The sequence below is a fragment of the Nematolebias whitei genome, chromosome 11 (genome assembly GCF_014905685.2).
Source record: "Nematolebias whitei isolate Nwh7 chromosome 11, NemWhi1, whole genome shotgun sequence".
NCBI lineage: Eukaryota > Metazoa > Chordata > Actinopteri > Cyprinodontiformes > Rivulidae > Nematolebias > Nematolebias whitei.
Window position 1 is genome coordinate 21,274,829 of NC_056508.1, and position 12,352 is coordinate 21,287,180.

Sequence of the window (12,352 nt, forward strand, 5' to 3'; positions counted from 1 at the left end):
GACCTTTATCACAATATGCTAATTTTTTGAGAAGGACCTGTATATAAAGGAACATTTAAATAGCTTAGGCAGGTACAGTCTCATTACCATAGCACAACATATTGTAGACGTTTTGTATTTAGATGTTGAACAAGATTACATTCGATTTTTAGGATGTATGAAATAAAGTGGCCAAAAACATTAAGGTTTTACAAAAATGTGCACATGCTGATCAGAAAAGACACGGAAATAGAAAGTACTTGTATCAATGAACTTTAAATTCTTTGTTCATCTGGTAGTGAACAAAATGCAGATCGAAGAAAATTTCCAACCATAAAGGAATTAAAAAAAAACTGATTAGCTAGAAACTTTTCAAAGCTTTTTAGTTTTTTTTTTGCTTTAGGCTAATTGGTAACCAGCTTGTCCCTAGGTGAGAGTGTGACCTGTCTGTCCCCCGTCTCTCAGTGACCCCCGCAATCCAGAAAAGAACAAGCAGGTAAAAACAATGGATGGAGAACTAAATGCATTAAAAAAAATGTATGGACTACTTACATTTAGCTTTAATTAAAAAATAAAATAAAAATAAAATCCACATTTATAAAAATATATATTTTTTAGTTTTAACATTTGGTAAGAAACCATAAAACTACCAGAAATAATTGTTTTTCTAATGAAAAACTAAGATTTCAACATAATAAATTATAGTTTCTGCTCCAAGTGAACATTTGAGGTGTTTTCTGCACAACTCGCATGGATTTCCTGCTGAATCATATCTTAAATCAAACAAATGGTGCACACACTAACAAGGCCAGATGTATAAAACTGTGCACACACAAATCCAAGCACAATTCCTTTATATGCACCAATAAATGTAGAACTGAGCGCACGGGCCACCTCCCTTGTCACGGCTCCATATAAATGTGCAAATAGATGTAAAGATGTCCTGCACGTGTAATCCTTGTCTCTGAACGATCAAAAATCTTGACTACATGTGTGAAGAAGAAGTTTATTATCATCATAATCTTCATCATCACCTTTATTAAAGACACAAATAGGTCCATATAAAAACAAAATGCAAATAGATAATATAAAAATATCTTTAAAAAAATTAAAAATCACAAATGTAAGTCACATAATGTCACATAGTTTACATAATGTGAGATGAAGATGCTCTTTAATAGAGTGGAGGCTCGTAAAAACATTGTGTCTGACACGCTGCCCTCTGGCATTAGTGCTGAGCACAAGAGGAGTGACAGTGTGTGAAGCTATCATTGTTGTGGCCAGAGTAGCACACATCGGTAGAAGTTAAGAAAAAAAAGTGGATTAGTTACACATTTTGTGCAGAATTTGACCCTCTTCTGTTAATGTTAGACACCACTCACATGGATTACTCGCAGAATGATTGTAAATAAATGCACAAGCATGCTGAGGGAATGGATGAGGCTGAGGCATTTCAAACTTTATGCATGTGCTCAACATAACTGTAAATACAGAGGCTAATAAAGGCTTGGTACCACACTTAGAAACTGTAGTTTAATTATCAACAAACAGGAAGTCACTCACTTCAACTACTAGACTTTTTCATAAAAATGGCCATACTGACCAGTCCGTGTTTCTCTTTCCTCTGGCCGTTCATAAATGGTAAATGGACTGTACCTTTCTACCTTATCAAGATACTCAAAGCGCTTTACACTACAATATGTGCCTCATTTCCCCATTCATACAGCACTCTACTAGATCTCTACAAAGCTAATTGAACAAATTATTCTAAAGAGACTAATCAGAGCTTTTAGATCACATTCATACACTGATGGGACACACATCAGAGGCTATGAGGGTTTTCAGTATCTTGCCCAGGGACACTTGGGCATGTGACTGCTGGTGGAATTGAACCCCCAACTATGAAGCCGGCCACGTCCCGCACAGAAGTCAGCTTACGGAAATGAAGCGGGCCGAGCAAAACCAAACAAGGCGTGGAGCAGAACTGAGGTGTGTTGTGTTGAAGCGAGATACATTAATGTGTACCGGAGGTCTCCCATGTGGCATTTAGAAAACACAATGAATTAACTCACTTTAATGATCCTCTTTGTGGTTAACTATTTTTTAAACTAACTACAAAGTTGCTGCGAGTCATCAACAGTATTCCCTCAGTAATCAATCAGTTTATTGTTCAATCCTGTGAGCATGTGGTCGCCACCACTGTCAACACTTCATCACATTATTGAGCTACGGCACTGCCGCTTATCTTTTCTCATGTCAGCCAGTGCGGCTCTGTTACTACCTCACTTGGCAGCACAGTGGCGCACCAGAGGTGGGCTGTTTGCAACCCCCCTCATCTTCTCTGTCCATTCAGAAGACACGTCAAGAAGGCCAGAACACTTCTCAGTCCCAGACTAAGACGTTTTTTTGAAATGGCCTACTGACTAGTAATGATGTCAGGAAGACCAGATGTGTTTGGTGGAGAAAGGTTTGATGTGCATCAGTGGGTTTAACATTAAGATGATTAAATTAATTTACTCCCCAAGAAGCCCTCATCCCATCAATATACATACCAATTTTAGTCTGTTCCTTTCTTGTTAGTCTGTCATTAGAATAAATGAATTGTGAGTTGAATCAGGCTTACTAGCTGCAGTGTTGGTTAGTTGCATATCTACATTTTTTATGGCTGACATGTGGATAATTTCATTCCACAGCTGGCATGGCTCAGCTCAGGGTTGAGTGGCACAGTCCCCTTCAGTCTGCCAGCTTACTCTGAAATGCAACCTAATGCTAGGAACCCCCATGTGCTCAACAGGTGTATGGATATGAGCAGCACATGGTGAGCAGTGTGGACCAAGACTAGCAATAATTTAAATAACAATACTAATAATTATATAATAAGGTTAATACATAGTTATTAAAGCTATTAGCTGCACTACATTGTGCACGCTTTGATAGTGACTCTTTAATTGCTTACACGTGGATGCATTAATTGACCATTGCGTGTCTCTGATGTGTACAATAATTGATTTTGCATCATTAACAGTCTCACAGCGTACTTGTTAAGTGTCACCAATGGACCAACAACTGTAGAAACGTGTGTATGCAGCCACAAGATTGGTTGTGGAGCTGAACATATTCATCATTGATACATTAAAATAATACAAGTTTTGCATGGTAATAGACATGCATTCTTTGTACACGAGGCCCCAGTCCATTACTGGGAAAAATTGAGCCACTAAACATGAGCCTGGTTCAGAATTCTTGTGTTGAACAGGGTTAAATAACCCAACATGTTGAAGGTTCCTACCACGCTGCTGCACTCCTCATCCACAGTGTTTCAGAGTGGTCCAGGAAGGCAGCTTTACTGCTGCTTTCTGTGCGACTGTGGAGCTTCAGTGACTCTCTGGGAAAATTCAGACTCAGAGGAACCAAGCCCTGCATAAAAACACCATGGAGTACTTTTAACAGGCTGCATTAATGTGTATTTAAATAGATGATTGTGTTCAGGGGTGAAACGATCACCAAAGGTGCCATTAATACAACATTAAATCAACACATGTCCCTCCTGTCCTGTGGGCATGTTGTGTTTACCTGTCTGAGCGGCTCTTCTTCCGGGGTGCTGGCCCCTGACAGCAGCTGGTTGTTGGACTCACACAGAGTGGTCTGTCCGGAGGAAGGCGGAGGAAACAAAGCCAGAGAGCACATCCTCACCACGGCTACACCCTGCTTGTAAACCCTGGAGATACACAGTGGACCCATCCCACAATATCATGTTCAGTTTAAACAATTATGAAAGGCTACATCTCACAGCTTCTCACATTCCAACTTGTCGAGTTAGCTAACTTCAGAGTAGCTACATAGTAATTTAACGAGTCTGTTTTAGCTGCTTTTAAAACAAAACCTTTTTAATGTCGCTGATATTACCTTTTAATGTGTTATCCACAGCCTAGTTTACTATGACGTTCTAACTTTCTAAAAACAACTAAATATCTGCTTGTTGTGGAACTTTCTTATAATTTTAGTTAATCCCGCCGTGTGGACTACGGTAAGCGGAAAGGGTGAAAAAGGCTCGAGTTTTAGCCCGTACCAACCTCGACGTGCTGCCCCCCTCAGGACACAGACCGCCACTGCAGCTAAACTTATTTTACGGCATCAAAAGCTAATAAAATAATGAAGAAAATTTATAACAAAGTACGTTTGTGTGGTTTTATGCGTCCAACATCATTTTAGTATGTCATATTCCTGAGATAAATCAGAAAATTTCGAATGCAAAGCCACACTGTTGTAATGGATGCAAGATGTGGTTTAGCATTGTCTTGTCGAAATATGCAAGGCTTTCCTTACAAAAAGACATCTGGATGAGATATATGTTGTTCAAAAACCTGTATGAACTAGTCTGCATTAATGGTATGTTTCCAGATGTGTAGGCTCCCCATACCATAGGCACTAATGTACCTCCATACCATCAGCGAGTCAGGTTTTTAAACTGTGTGCAGTGTGTGCTAGTAAAAAGGACATGGCATTCATGGTTTACAAAATGAATTTCAACTTTAAATTTGTTTGACCACAGAACAGTTTTCATTTTTGCTTTAGTACATTTAAATAACCTGTATGACTAATCTGGATAAATAAAGGTTGAAGAATGAAAAAATAAGCTTTGGCACACACTAGATGGTGGAGTTTCTGGATAGTGTTCATATATGGCTTTTTCTTTGCATGGTAAAGCTTTAATCAGCATTTGTGGATGGCATGATGAACTCTGTTTACAGACAGTGATTAGTGTTCCTGAGCCCGTACGGTGAAGCCCAGAACAGAATCAGACCTGTTTTTAATGCAAAGGCCCACAAGGGCCCAAAGATCAGTGCATCTAATATTACCTTTCAGTCTTGTTCTTTTAGCTCAGAGATTTCTACCGATTGAAACCATTTGTTGATGTAGAAAATAGGATAGACAAAGTCTTTCCAAATTTCCAATGGGGATACTTTATTATAAAATGGTTCCATTATTTTTAGATGCAGTTTTTCATGGCTTGGTGAAGCTCTGCCCCTCTTTATTCTAACAGATTCAGCCTCTCTAAAATATCTTTTTTTTAACCCAGTCCTCTTACTTGTTATTTTTGCAAAATTCTCCTCCAGCAGTAACTTTATAGTTTTTTGTTGCCCTTGTTCCAACTTTGCTGACCTGTGTTGCTGCAGTTAAAGTTTAAATTGGTCTGTTTTACCTATGACTAACACAACTTCTTAGTTTACATATTTAATATGTTTACTTTGCTTTATTATAAATAAAGTTTCAGTATACGAGAATTTCAAATCTTTCTGTTTTTATTTACATTTTAGACAACATTCCATTTTTTTTGTAGCTGGAGCTGTATGTACTTGTTTGAATGTCAAATTTACTTAAACAAAATTAAATAGAGTATTTGAGATGTTTAAGCAAATATGGCAGAGTTAACATTATTATATTTCTTTGGAGATGAACTTCCCTCCTCATCAAAAAAACTGCTCATGGGATCACCCAGAAGCCAGGGAGGGTTAATGTCTTGCTGAAGGGCACATCAGAACCCATAATGACACAGGAACACCCATTTCTCTCTATTATAAAACTCAGGGCATGTCTGTGTCTGCTGGTGAAAATTCTCAGTCATCCAGGACAAGATAAATTCAAAAAGCGTTCAATACAAAAACAACTGGACTTTATTTGTAACAGAAGACGTTTCGCTCCTCATCTGAGGAGCTTTCTCAATTCAATGAGCAGTGAGTGAGGGGTTCAGGTTATAAGGCTGAGTGAGATAAAACACACACACATATGTAGATTTGACAAGTCACACCTCAACACCTTAACAGTAGGGGTTTCTTAATGTCTTTGTTACTCTAATTCACAGATGAGACCCCTCTGTTCCCATCAAGTGTGAAAACCGGCTGGGAATCAGTCTTAAAGTTGCATGTCTGTGTCTGGTTTGGAGAAGAAGAAGAAATAATCTTCAGTCTTGTTGTGGTTGTTTTGACGCCCCCTGGCGGTCAGCGTCGCACTTCCGTGACGTCAATTCAGCGCTGTGAAGGAGACAGCTCTCCTCTCCTACTCCCCCCCCCCCACCCCCGCTCCCCCCGAACCCCCCCAGCGCGCCTCACGTTGCATGGATGCCCGGTTCTTGATAAGACATCGGTACCCGCCGGGGACCTTCCTTCCCAGGGAGGTGGAAGTCGCGGAGAGCAGGAGACCCGGGAACAACGACACGGCGGCCGAGCCCACCCCTTCTCCTGGCGGCGCGACACGGTCCAGGCAGGAAGGTACGGGGGAATGTCAGGCTGCTCTCTGAATCACGACAAAACGGACGGGCTTTCAGGCGGGACGCTGCCGCTCGGTTCGCCTTCATCTCTCCAAGCTGATGCCGAGGACGAGAAGCGTCCACGAGCTCCGCAAAAAAAAAAAAAAAAAAAAAAAAAAACCCAGGAATAATCATGTGTGCGCGCGCTGCGAGAAAAGCGCAGAAATGTTGGTGCCAAACGGAGCCGCTGCGGCACTTTTCACTCATCTTGCGCGTCGGTTCTGATGCTGCTGAGTGTCATCATCACATCCTCGGTTTATTTAAAGATTGATCGCGCGTGCGTGCATGCGTGAGTGTGTGTAGTCCTTCGCAAAGGCCCACTGGATGTTTGGTGTCGTTTTTTTTTCTTCACGCTCTTATTTCGCTGCAGACGCTGCTGCTGGACCTTATGTGAATCGGGTACATGTGCTTTCCTCTCTCTCTCTCTCTCACACACACACACACACACACACACACACACACTGACTGAGAGAGGTTATGCAATTCTTCATTACACACACGCACGCACACACACGCGCGCGCGCGCACACACACACACACACAGACAACACAACTGGATCCACATGTCCCAGACACACTGATCCTGGGACCAGGAGACAGTAAGTGTCGAGGACTTCATTCATAAAGCCCATCTCCACTGGGTTGTTTGCTTTCCTCATTCATACGCGCGCACGCGCACACCGATACATTAGGCTTCACTATGATTTAGCTTGGACCTGCTTGTGAAAAAAACGAGGTGGTTAAACTGTCTCAGTCCTCAGCTCCGGTCACGACTGCACAGTTTTTGTTGTTTGGCTTCTTTGAATAAATAAAGTTAAACTGACAGCTTTGCCTTCAGCACCGGACAGCTCCACAGGGCTGACCCGGGGTTTGGCGGTGGAGCTGTCCAGTGCTGAAACCTGCCTCCCTGTTGCCACACAGAGCTGTGGAAAGGCTTTAAATCACCACAGATGTCTTTATACTCTGCTGCCAAGTAGCCAGGCTTTACTCTAATCTTCTAAAGTGGTCTTCACGATCAATATTCAATCAGGTTTTTGGAAGTTTTGGAAAGTTTTACTTAGGATTTTGGTTGGGTATTAACTTATTTTGTCTTTGGACCAGCATCCTGTGCAAAATGTGGGTTAAAAAATTGAACAAGTGGAGAACTAAAGACAAAATGTTATGTTTAAAAAAACTATTTGCAGCAGGGCAATAGTACTTAAAAGTAGGTCTAAAAATAAATAAAACTTCAAAAGCTTCAGCTGATTATCTGCTGGATGACAAGTTTTCAGCTGACTGGTGTTTAGGATTCACCTAGTTGATGCTGAAACACTGATGGGTCAAACTGGGTTATTTGGTTAAACCAGAACAAACTGTCTGTGTGACAGGCTGCCAATAACAAAGTGCTTGAGATTTAATTGTTTCTTGCCACTGAAAGACATTCAAAATGGTTTTTTACTCATGTCTATGTTTATGTGTGTCTTGCCTGTTAGCAAAATATGTTATAAACTACAGGACAGATTTTTATTAAACCTTCAGAGAGTAATCATTGAACCCAGTTCTAGATGGCCACCATAGTTAACCTTAACTAGCACAAAATGGCTCCAACTCTATGAAATTACAGTGGAGTTCAAACTTGGTGTGGAAATAACTGAGAGGAGCTTGTTTAAGCCTGAATGGTTTATAGATCAGAGTTAAGTGACTTAATAATCAAATAAAACCAAAAACATCCCTGAAGTGATCTGGTGCTGGAGTGAAAACAAGTGAAAAAGCAGCCAAAGTTCAATGAAAAGATAATTAGAAAGCCCTGAGAACTTCTGTTGTGGACAGGAGAATCTGGTCTACAGGGTTCACCAGTGGATCCTGAAAGTGTGGTCTGGACCCCAATTTGGGCCACAAAACTATAAGATTGGAGTGTTGAGATGATCTCTGGGGAAAACTACTAATAGCAAACAGTATTTCACTATTATACTTACAAACAATAAAACTATATTCATGTTTTGATAAAAGCAGTATACTAAGAGTTTAAGTACTTTGTGTTCTTTATTTATTTCCGTTGTAGTCTGAGAAGGTCTCTGGATCAAATCCTGGCTGGGGGCCTTTCTGGGTTGAGTTTGCACAGTCTCTCTGTGCATGTGTGGATTTTCTCCAAGTACTCCAGTTTCCTCCCACAGACCAAAAACATGCATGTTACACTGATTGGTAACTCTAAATTGTCCCTAGCTGTGAGTGAGAGAGTGAATGGTTGTTTGTCTTTATGTCCCTGTGATGGACTGGAGACCAGTCCAGGGTGCCCCCGCCTCTCACACAGTGAATTCTGGATATGGGCACCAGTGAACCCCGCAACCCAGAAAGGAAAACACAGGTAAAGATAATGGATGGATGGATGGATGGAAAGTTTAGGCCCCTCTCTTATACAGTAGATCACTTTATCAGGTCCAAAGAAAGTCTGACACTTTAGAAGCAAAATATGAAGGAATGAGGGGGTGCAAACTTTTGCATGGCCTCAGAGTGAAGTCACGACAGCACTTGAATGTTTCTAATATATTTATGTTTGTTAATGTTCTCCTGCAGGTTCTCTCCTCACCTCTTCATCCTCCCTAACCTGCTGTGTTGGGGACCCCCCTGATGAGTGGGACCTGCCTTCATGAGCCCCACGCCCCTTCCCCTTCCCTGTCAGGCTTCAGCTCCCCCATCTCAGAACCGCCCTATCGACGACTCGATGGAGACACTCCTGCTTGCACCCCGGAAATGGACCTGACCCCCACGCAGTGTGTCCTCCGTAACGTACTGTCCATAGACCCCAGTGGACAAGGGGGTCCGGGTGGCGGCAGTCCCAGTCCCAGTGATGGACCATCAGCCCACTTTGACAACAGTGTGCTGAAACTTCACGAACATGAGGCCTGCCAGTGTGGCGGCGGGGCCGAGGCGGGCCACAGTCCGGAGGCCGGCGCTGTCAGGAGACCGTCAGAGAATATTAGGCTCCAGTCAGGGAGCGGGGGTTTTTTGGAGGGACTGTTTGGCTGCCTGAAGCCAGTGTGGACCATGATTGGGAAGGCATACTCCACTGAACACAAACACAACCAGGAAGGTACGTCCCACCTCTGCACCGGGTCTGAAATATGTTCAATTTAAAACTTCCTCTCAGTTGAAATAACCCCATTTTCTACAAGATTAGGACATTATATAAAATTGAAATAAAACCAAAATGAAATGACTTGAAACTTTGATAAACTCCATAATTTATTCACAGCAGAAAATAATACAGTTCAGATGTTTAAACTAAAAAAGTGGATCATTGTTTGAAAATAGGGATTTTGAATTTGATGACAGCAACATTAAAAAAAAGAAGTCAGGGGGCAACGAAAAACTGTAAAAGTAAGATGATAAGTGGTTTGAATATGATAGAAGAATTTTGCAAGTGATTAGGGTAATTATTAACAGGCCAGTAAATAGACTGAATATAAATAGCTTTTCATAGCGGCTGAATCTCTTTGAAGTCAAGATGGACAGAGGTTCGCCACTTTATAAAAACTGCATTTATAGACAGACAGGCAGCAGTGCAATAACAGAACAGGTCTGATTCTGTTCTGGACATCCCTGTAAGGCACGGGTGTCCAAAGTGTGGCCTGAGGGCCATTTGCAGCCCTTGGAGCGATTTTGTGCGGACCACAGCTGCAGTTTAAGAGTAGCATCATTTTGGCCAGCAGGCTCAAGAGGTCGATGCAGACTTTCTGCAAATTAGTTGGTAATCTTTTTTTATATAATGTAACAACAAAAATTATGAAAAACAATCTTCTCAAAATGAGCAATATTAAGCAAAATACAAACCTTTGATTATAACCTTTCTATTTTCATGTCATTGTACAAAACAGCAAAAACCTTTACTGATTTCTCCCAGAAATTAGACTTTTAAATAATGATTCATAAAACTTGACTAAATGTTGCAGTTGTTAAAATAATCAAGAGGGAAACTGGACATTTTTAAATGACTATAACATGGTATCATCTACTTACGAGTTGATCAACTTTATCAAACCTTCTATGAATCTGTTGCAGCGACTGACAGCTGGATGATTTTTCATAACTTGGATCAGCCTTTTGGTCCGTCCATGGTTCAAAAGACTGATAACCCCCTTTTTAAAGGACACTTACTCAAATTATGCTTTTGTTGCTGAGAACAAACTAAAACAAACTTTAAAAACACAAGAAAACAAACATAGACCCAACAAATCAATCAGATCCTTTTTAATAAAAAATTATAAGTGTAGTGTTTATGAGGCTTTTAATGTTTTGGATCTACAATAATTTAAAACTCTTTCTCCACCAAAATTAGTCAACTTTTGTGCTTTCTTCTAAATATTGCTAACACTGAGAGTTAAATTCACATTGTTGTGGCCCATGAGTTCTTTCTTCTTGATCATTTTGGCCCACATATTTAAACGTTTGATATCCCCTGCTGTAAGGGCTCAGGAACACATCCACAACTCTTTGTCTGTAAACAGAGTTCATTGTGCTAAAGCTCTATCATGCAGAAAATAATCCACACATGAATACCACGCAGAAACCCTTCCATCTGTGCTGAAGCTCATTTAAAACACTGATTAAAGTGAGAATAACAAAGTGAAAAACTGTTTTGTGAGCAGACAAATTGAAACTTTAATATATTTTTTTGAAACTCTGGATGCTTCAGCCTCCATATTAGGTTAGGTTAGGTTTATTGGTCATGTGCAAAATCAATACAAGGTCAGCAATGCAATGAAATGCTTAGGATGAGAAGAAATGAAGAGCAAAGGGACCATCCAGAGTGGTAACAAGCACTCACTTCACAAGCCTGCCTCTCTAATGGTATAGGGGTGCATTAGGGTTTATGGCATGGACAGCTTACCCATCTGGAAAGGCAACATGAATACAGACCAGTTCATACAGGTTTTAGAACAACATATGCTCCCATCCAGATGTGTTTTTCAGGGAAGGCCTTGGGTATTTTGACTCCTGCAGCTGTTCTCAGTTCCTAAATGTTTACAGACTGTCAATAAAAGAAGAGGGGATCTCTGCAGTGTTAAACATGGCTCTGACATCATGTTTGTGAGATATGTTGCTAACATAAATTTCAAAATTAACCATTTTTTACCTTAAAATTTGTAAAAAATAAATATTAAATTCAGCATTTGAAACGTTTACTGCGTTCCACTGATAACAAAATATGAGTTTCTGAGGCTTGCAAATCATTGCATTGCTTTATCTTTTAAATTAATTTTATACAACGTCACAACTTTTTTGTCAGAATTACGTTTGTATATTAGACCATTCTATTAATCCCATCAAAGTATTTGCTGGTTTTTGTCTAACACTCGGCCACATGACCTCAGGCAGTTTTTCACTGATGGTCTGCTGTTTAAACCTTCAAGAACTCATTTTATCTAAAGCCCTTTGATGATTTTCTCATTAGGTTTTATTTGATGAGCAGCTCTGCCTGTGAGGTGATTGTTGTGATGTAAAATGTGGAGTATTATAGTGGCAGATGATGGACACCACTTGAGAATCGTTATGTATAAAATCCAGATGTCCATCCTGAGTGCTACCTTGCTCTCGTGGCAGCATGCCTGTATTTTTGGCCCAGCTCGACCAACGTCATCGTTTAGAGTTTTCACAGCTGCTCAGATAGGAGAAGGGGAAGGGGGAGGGGGGGGGGGGGGTCATGTGCGTCTGCAGCTGTTCCAAAGAGACCTCGACCCTCCAGTGGACCTCATGAAGAATTGATTTGCGTGTCTTTGCATGCATATTACTCTGCCAGACTTTAGTGACCATCTTCAATCATTTCAGCAATGTCAGTGTGACACATGACAGACAGATCTGAGTAGATTGTTGTTTATTTATTATTTGTTTACTTTCTCTGGATATACACCACCTTGAAAAAGCATTCATACTTGAACTTCTCCACATTTTGTCACATTACAACAACAAACTTTAGACTCACACAAAGGAGCATATAATTGTGAAGTGGAAGAAAAATGATACAGAGTTGACAAAATGTGGAAAAGCTGCAAAGCGTGGTGTGCATTTATATCCAGACCCCCCCCCCCC

The 12,352-nt window shown here is 40.7% G+C and overlaps 2 protein-coding genes across 2 annotated transcripts in view; one reads left to right on the top strand and one right to left on the bottom strand.

The window, feature by feature from the left end:
* Positions 1-3,666, bottom strand: part of aaas (achalasia, adrenocortical insufficiency, alacrimia) — a 10,806-nt gene extending 7,140 nt beyond the window's left edge. The window contains exons 1-2 of the mRNA XM_037683996.1: positions 3,553-3,666; positions 3,269-3,396 (exon numbers count right to left, since the gene is read on the bottom strand). Coding sequence (XP_037539924.1) covers positions 3,269-3,396; positions 3,553-3,666 — 242 coding nt within the window. The remainder of the gene's footprint in view (positions 1-3,268; positions 3,397-3,552) is intronic.
* A 2,407-nt stretch (positions 3,667-6,073) lies between these two features.
* The window catches only part of map3k12 (mitogen-activated protein kinase kinase kinase 12), an 18,790-nt gene continuing 12,511 nt past the window's right edge, over positions 6,074-12,352 (top strand). Inside the window, exons 1-2 of the mRNA XM_037683997.1 lie at positions 6,074-6,248; positions 8,840-9,356. Of these exons, the coding sequence (XP_037539925.1) occupies positions 8,894-9,356 (463 nt within the window). The 5' untranslated portion in view covers positions 6,074-6,248; positions 8,840-8,893. The remainder of the gene's footprint in view (positions 6,249-8,839; positions 9,357-12,352) is intronic.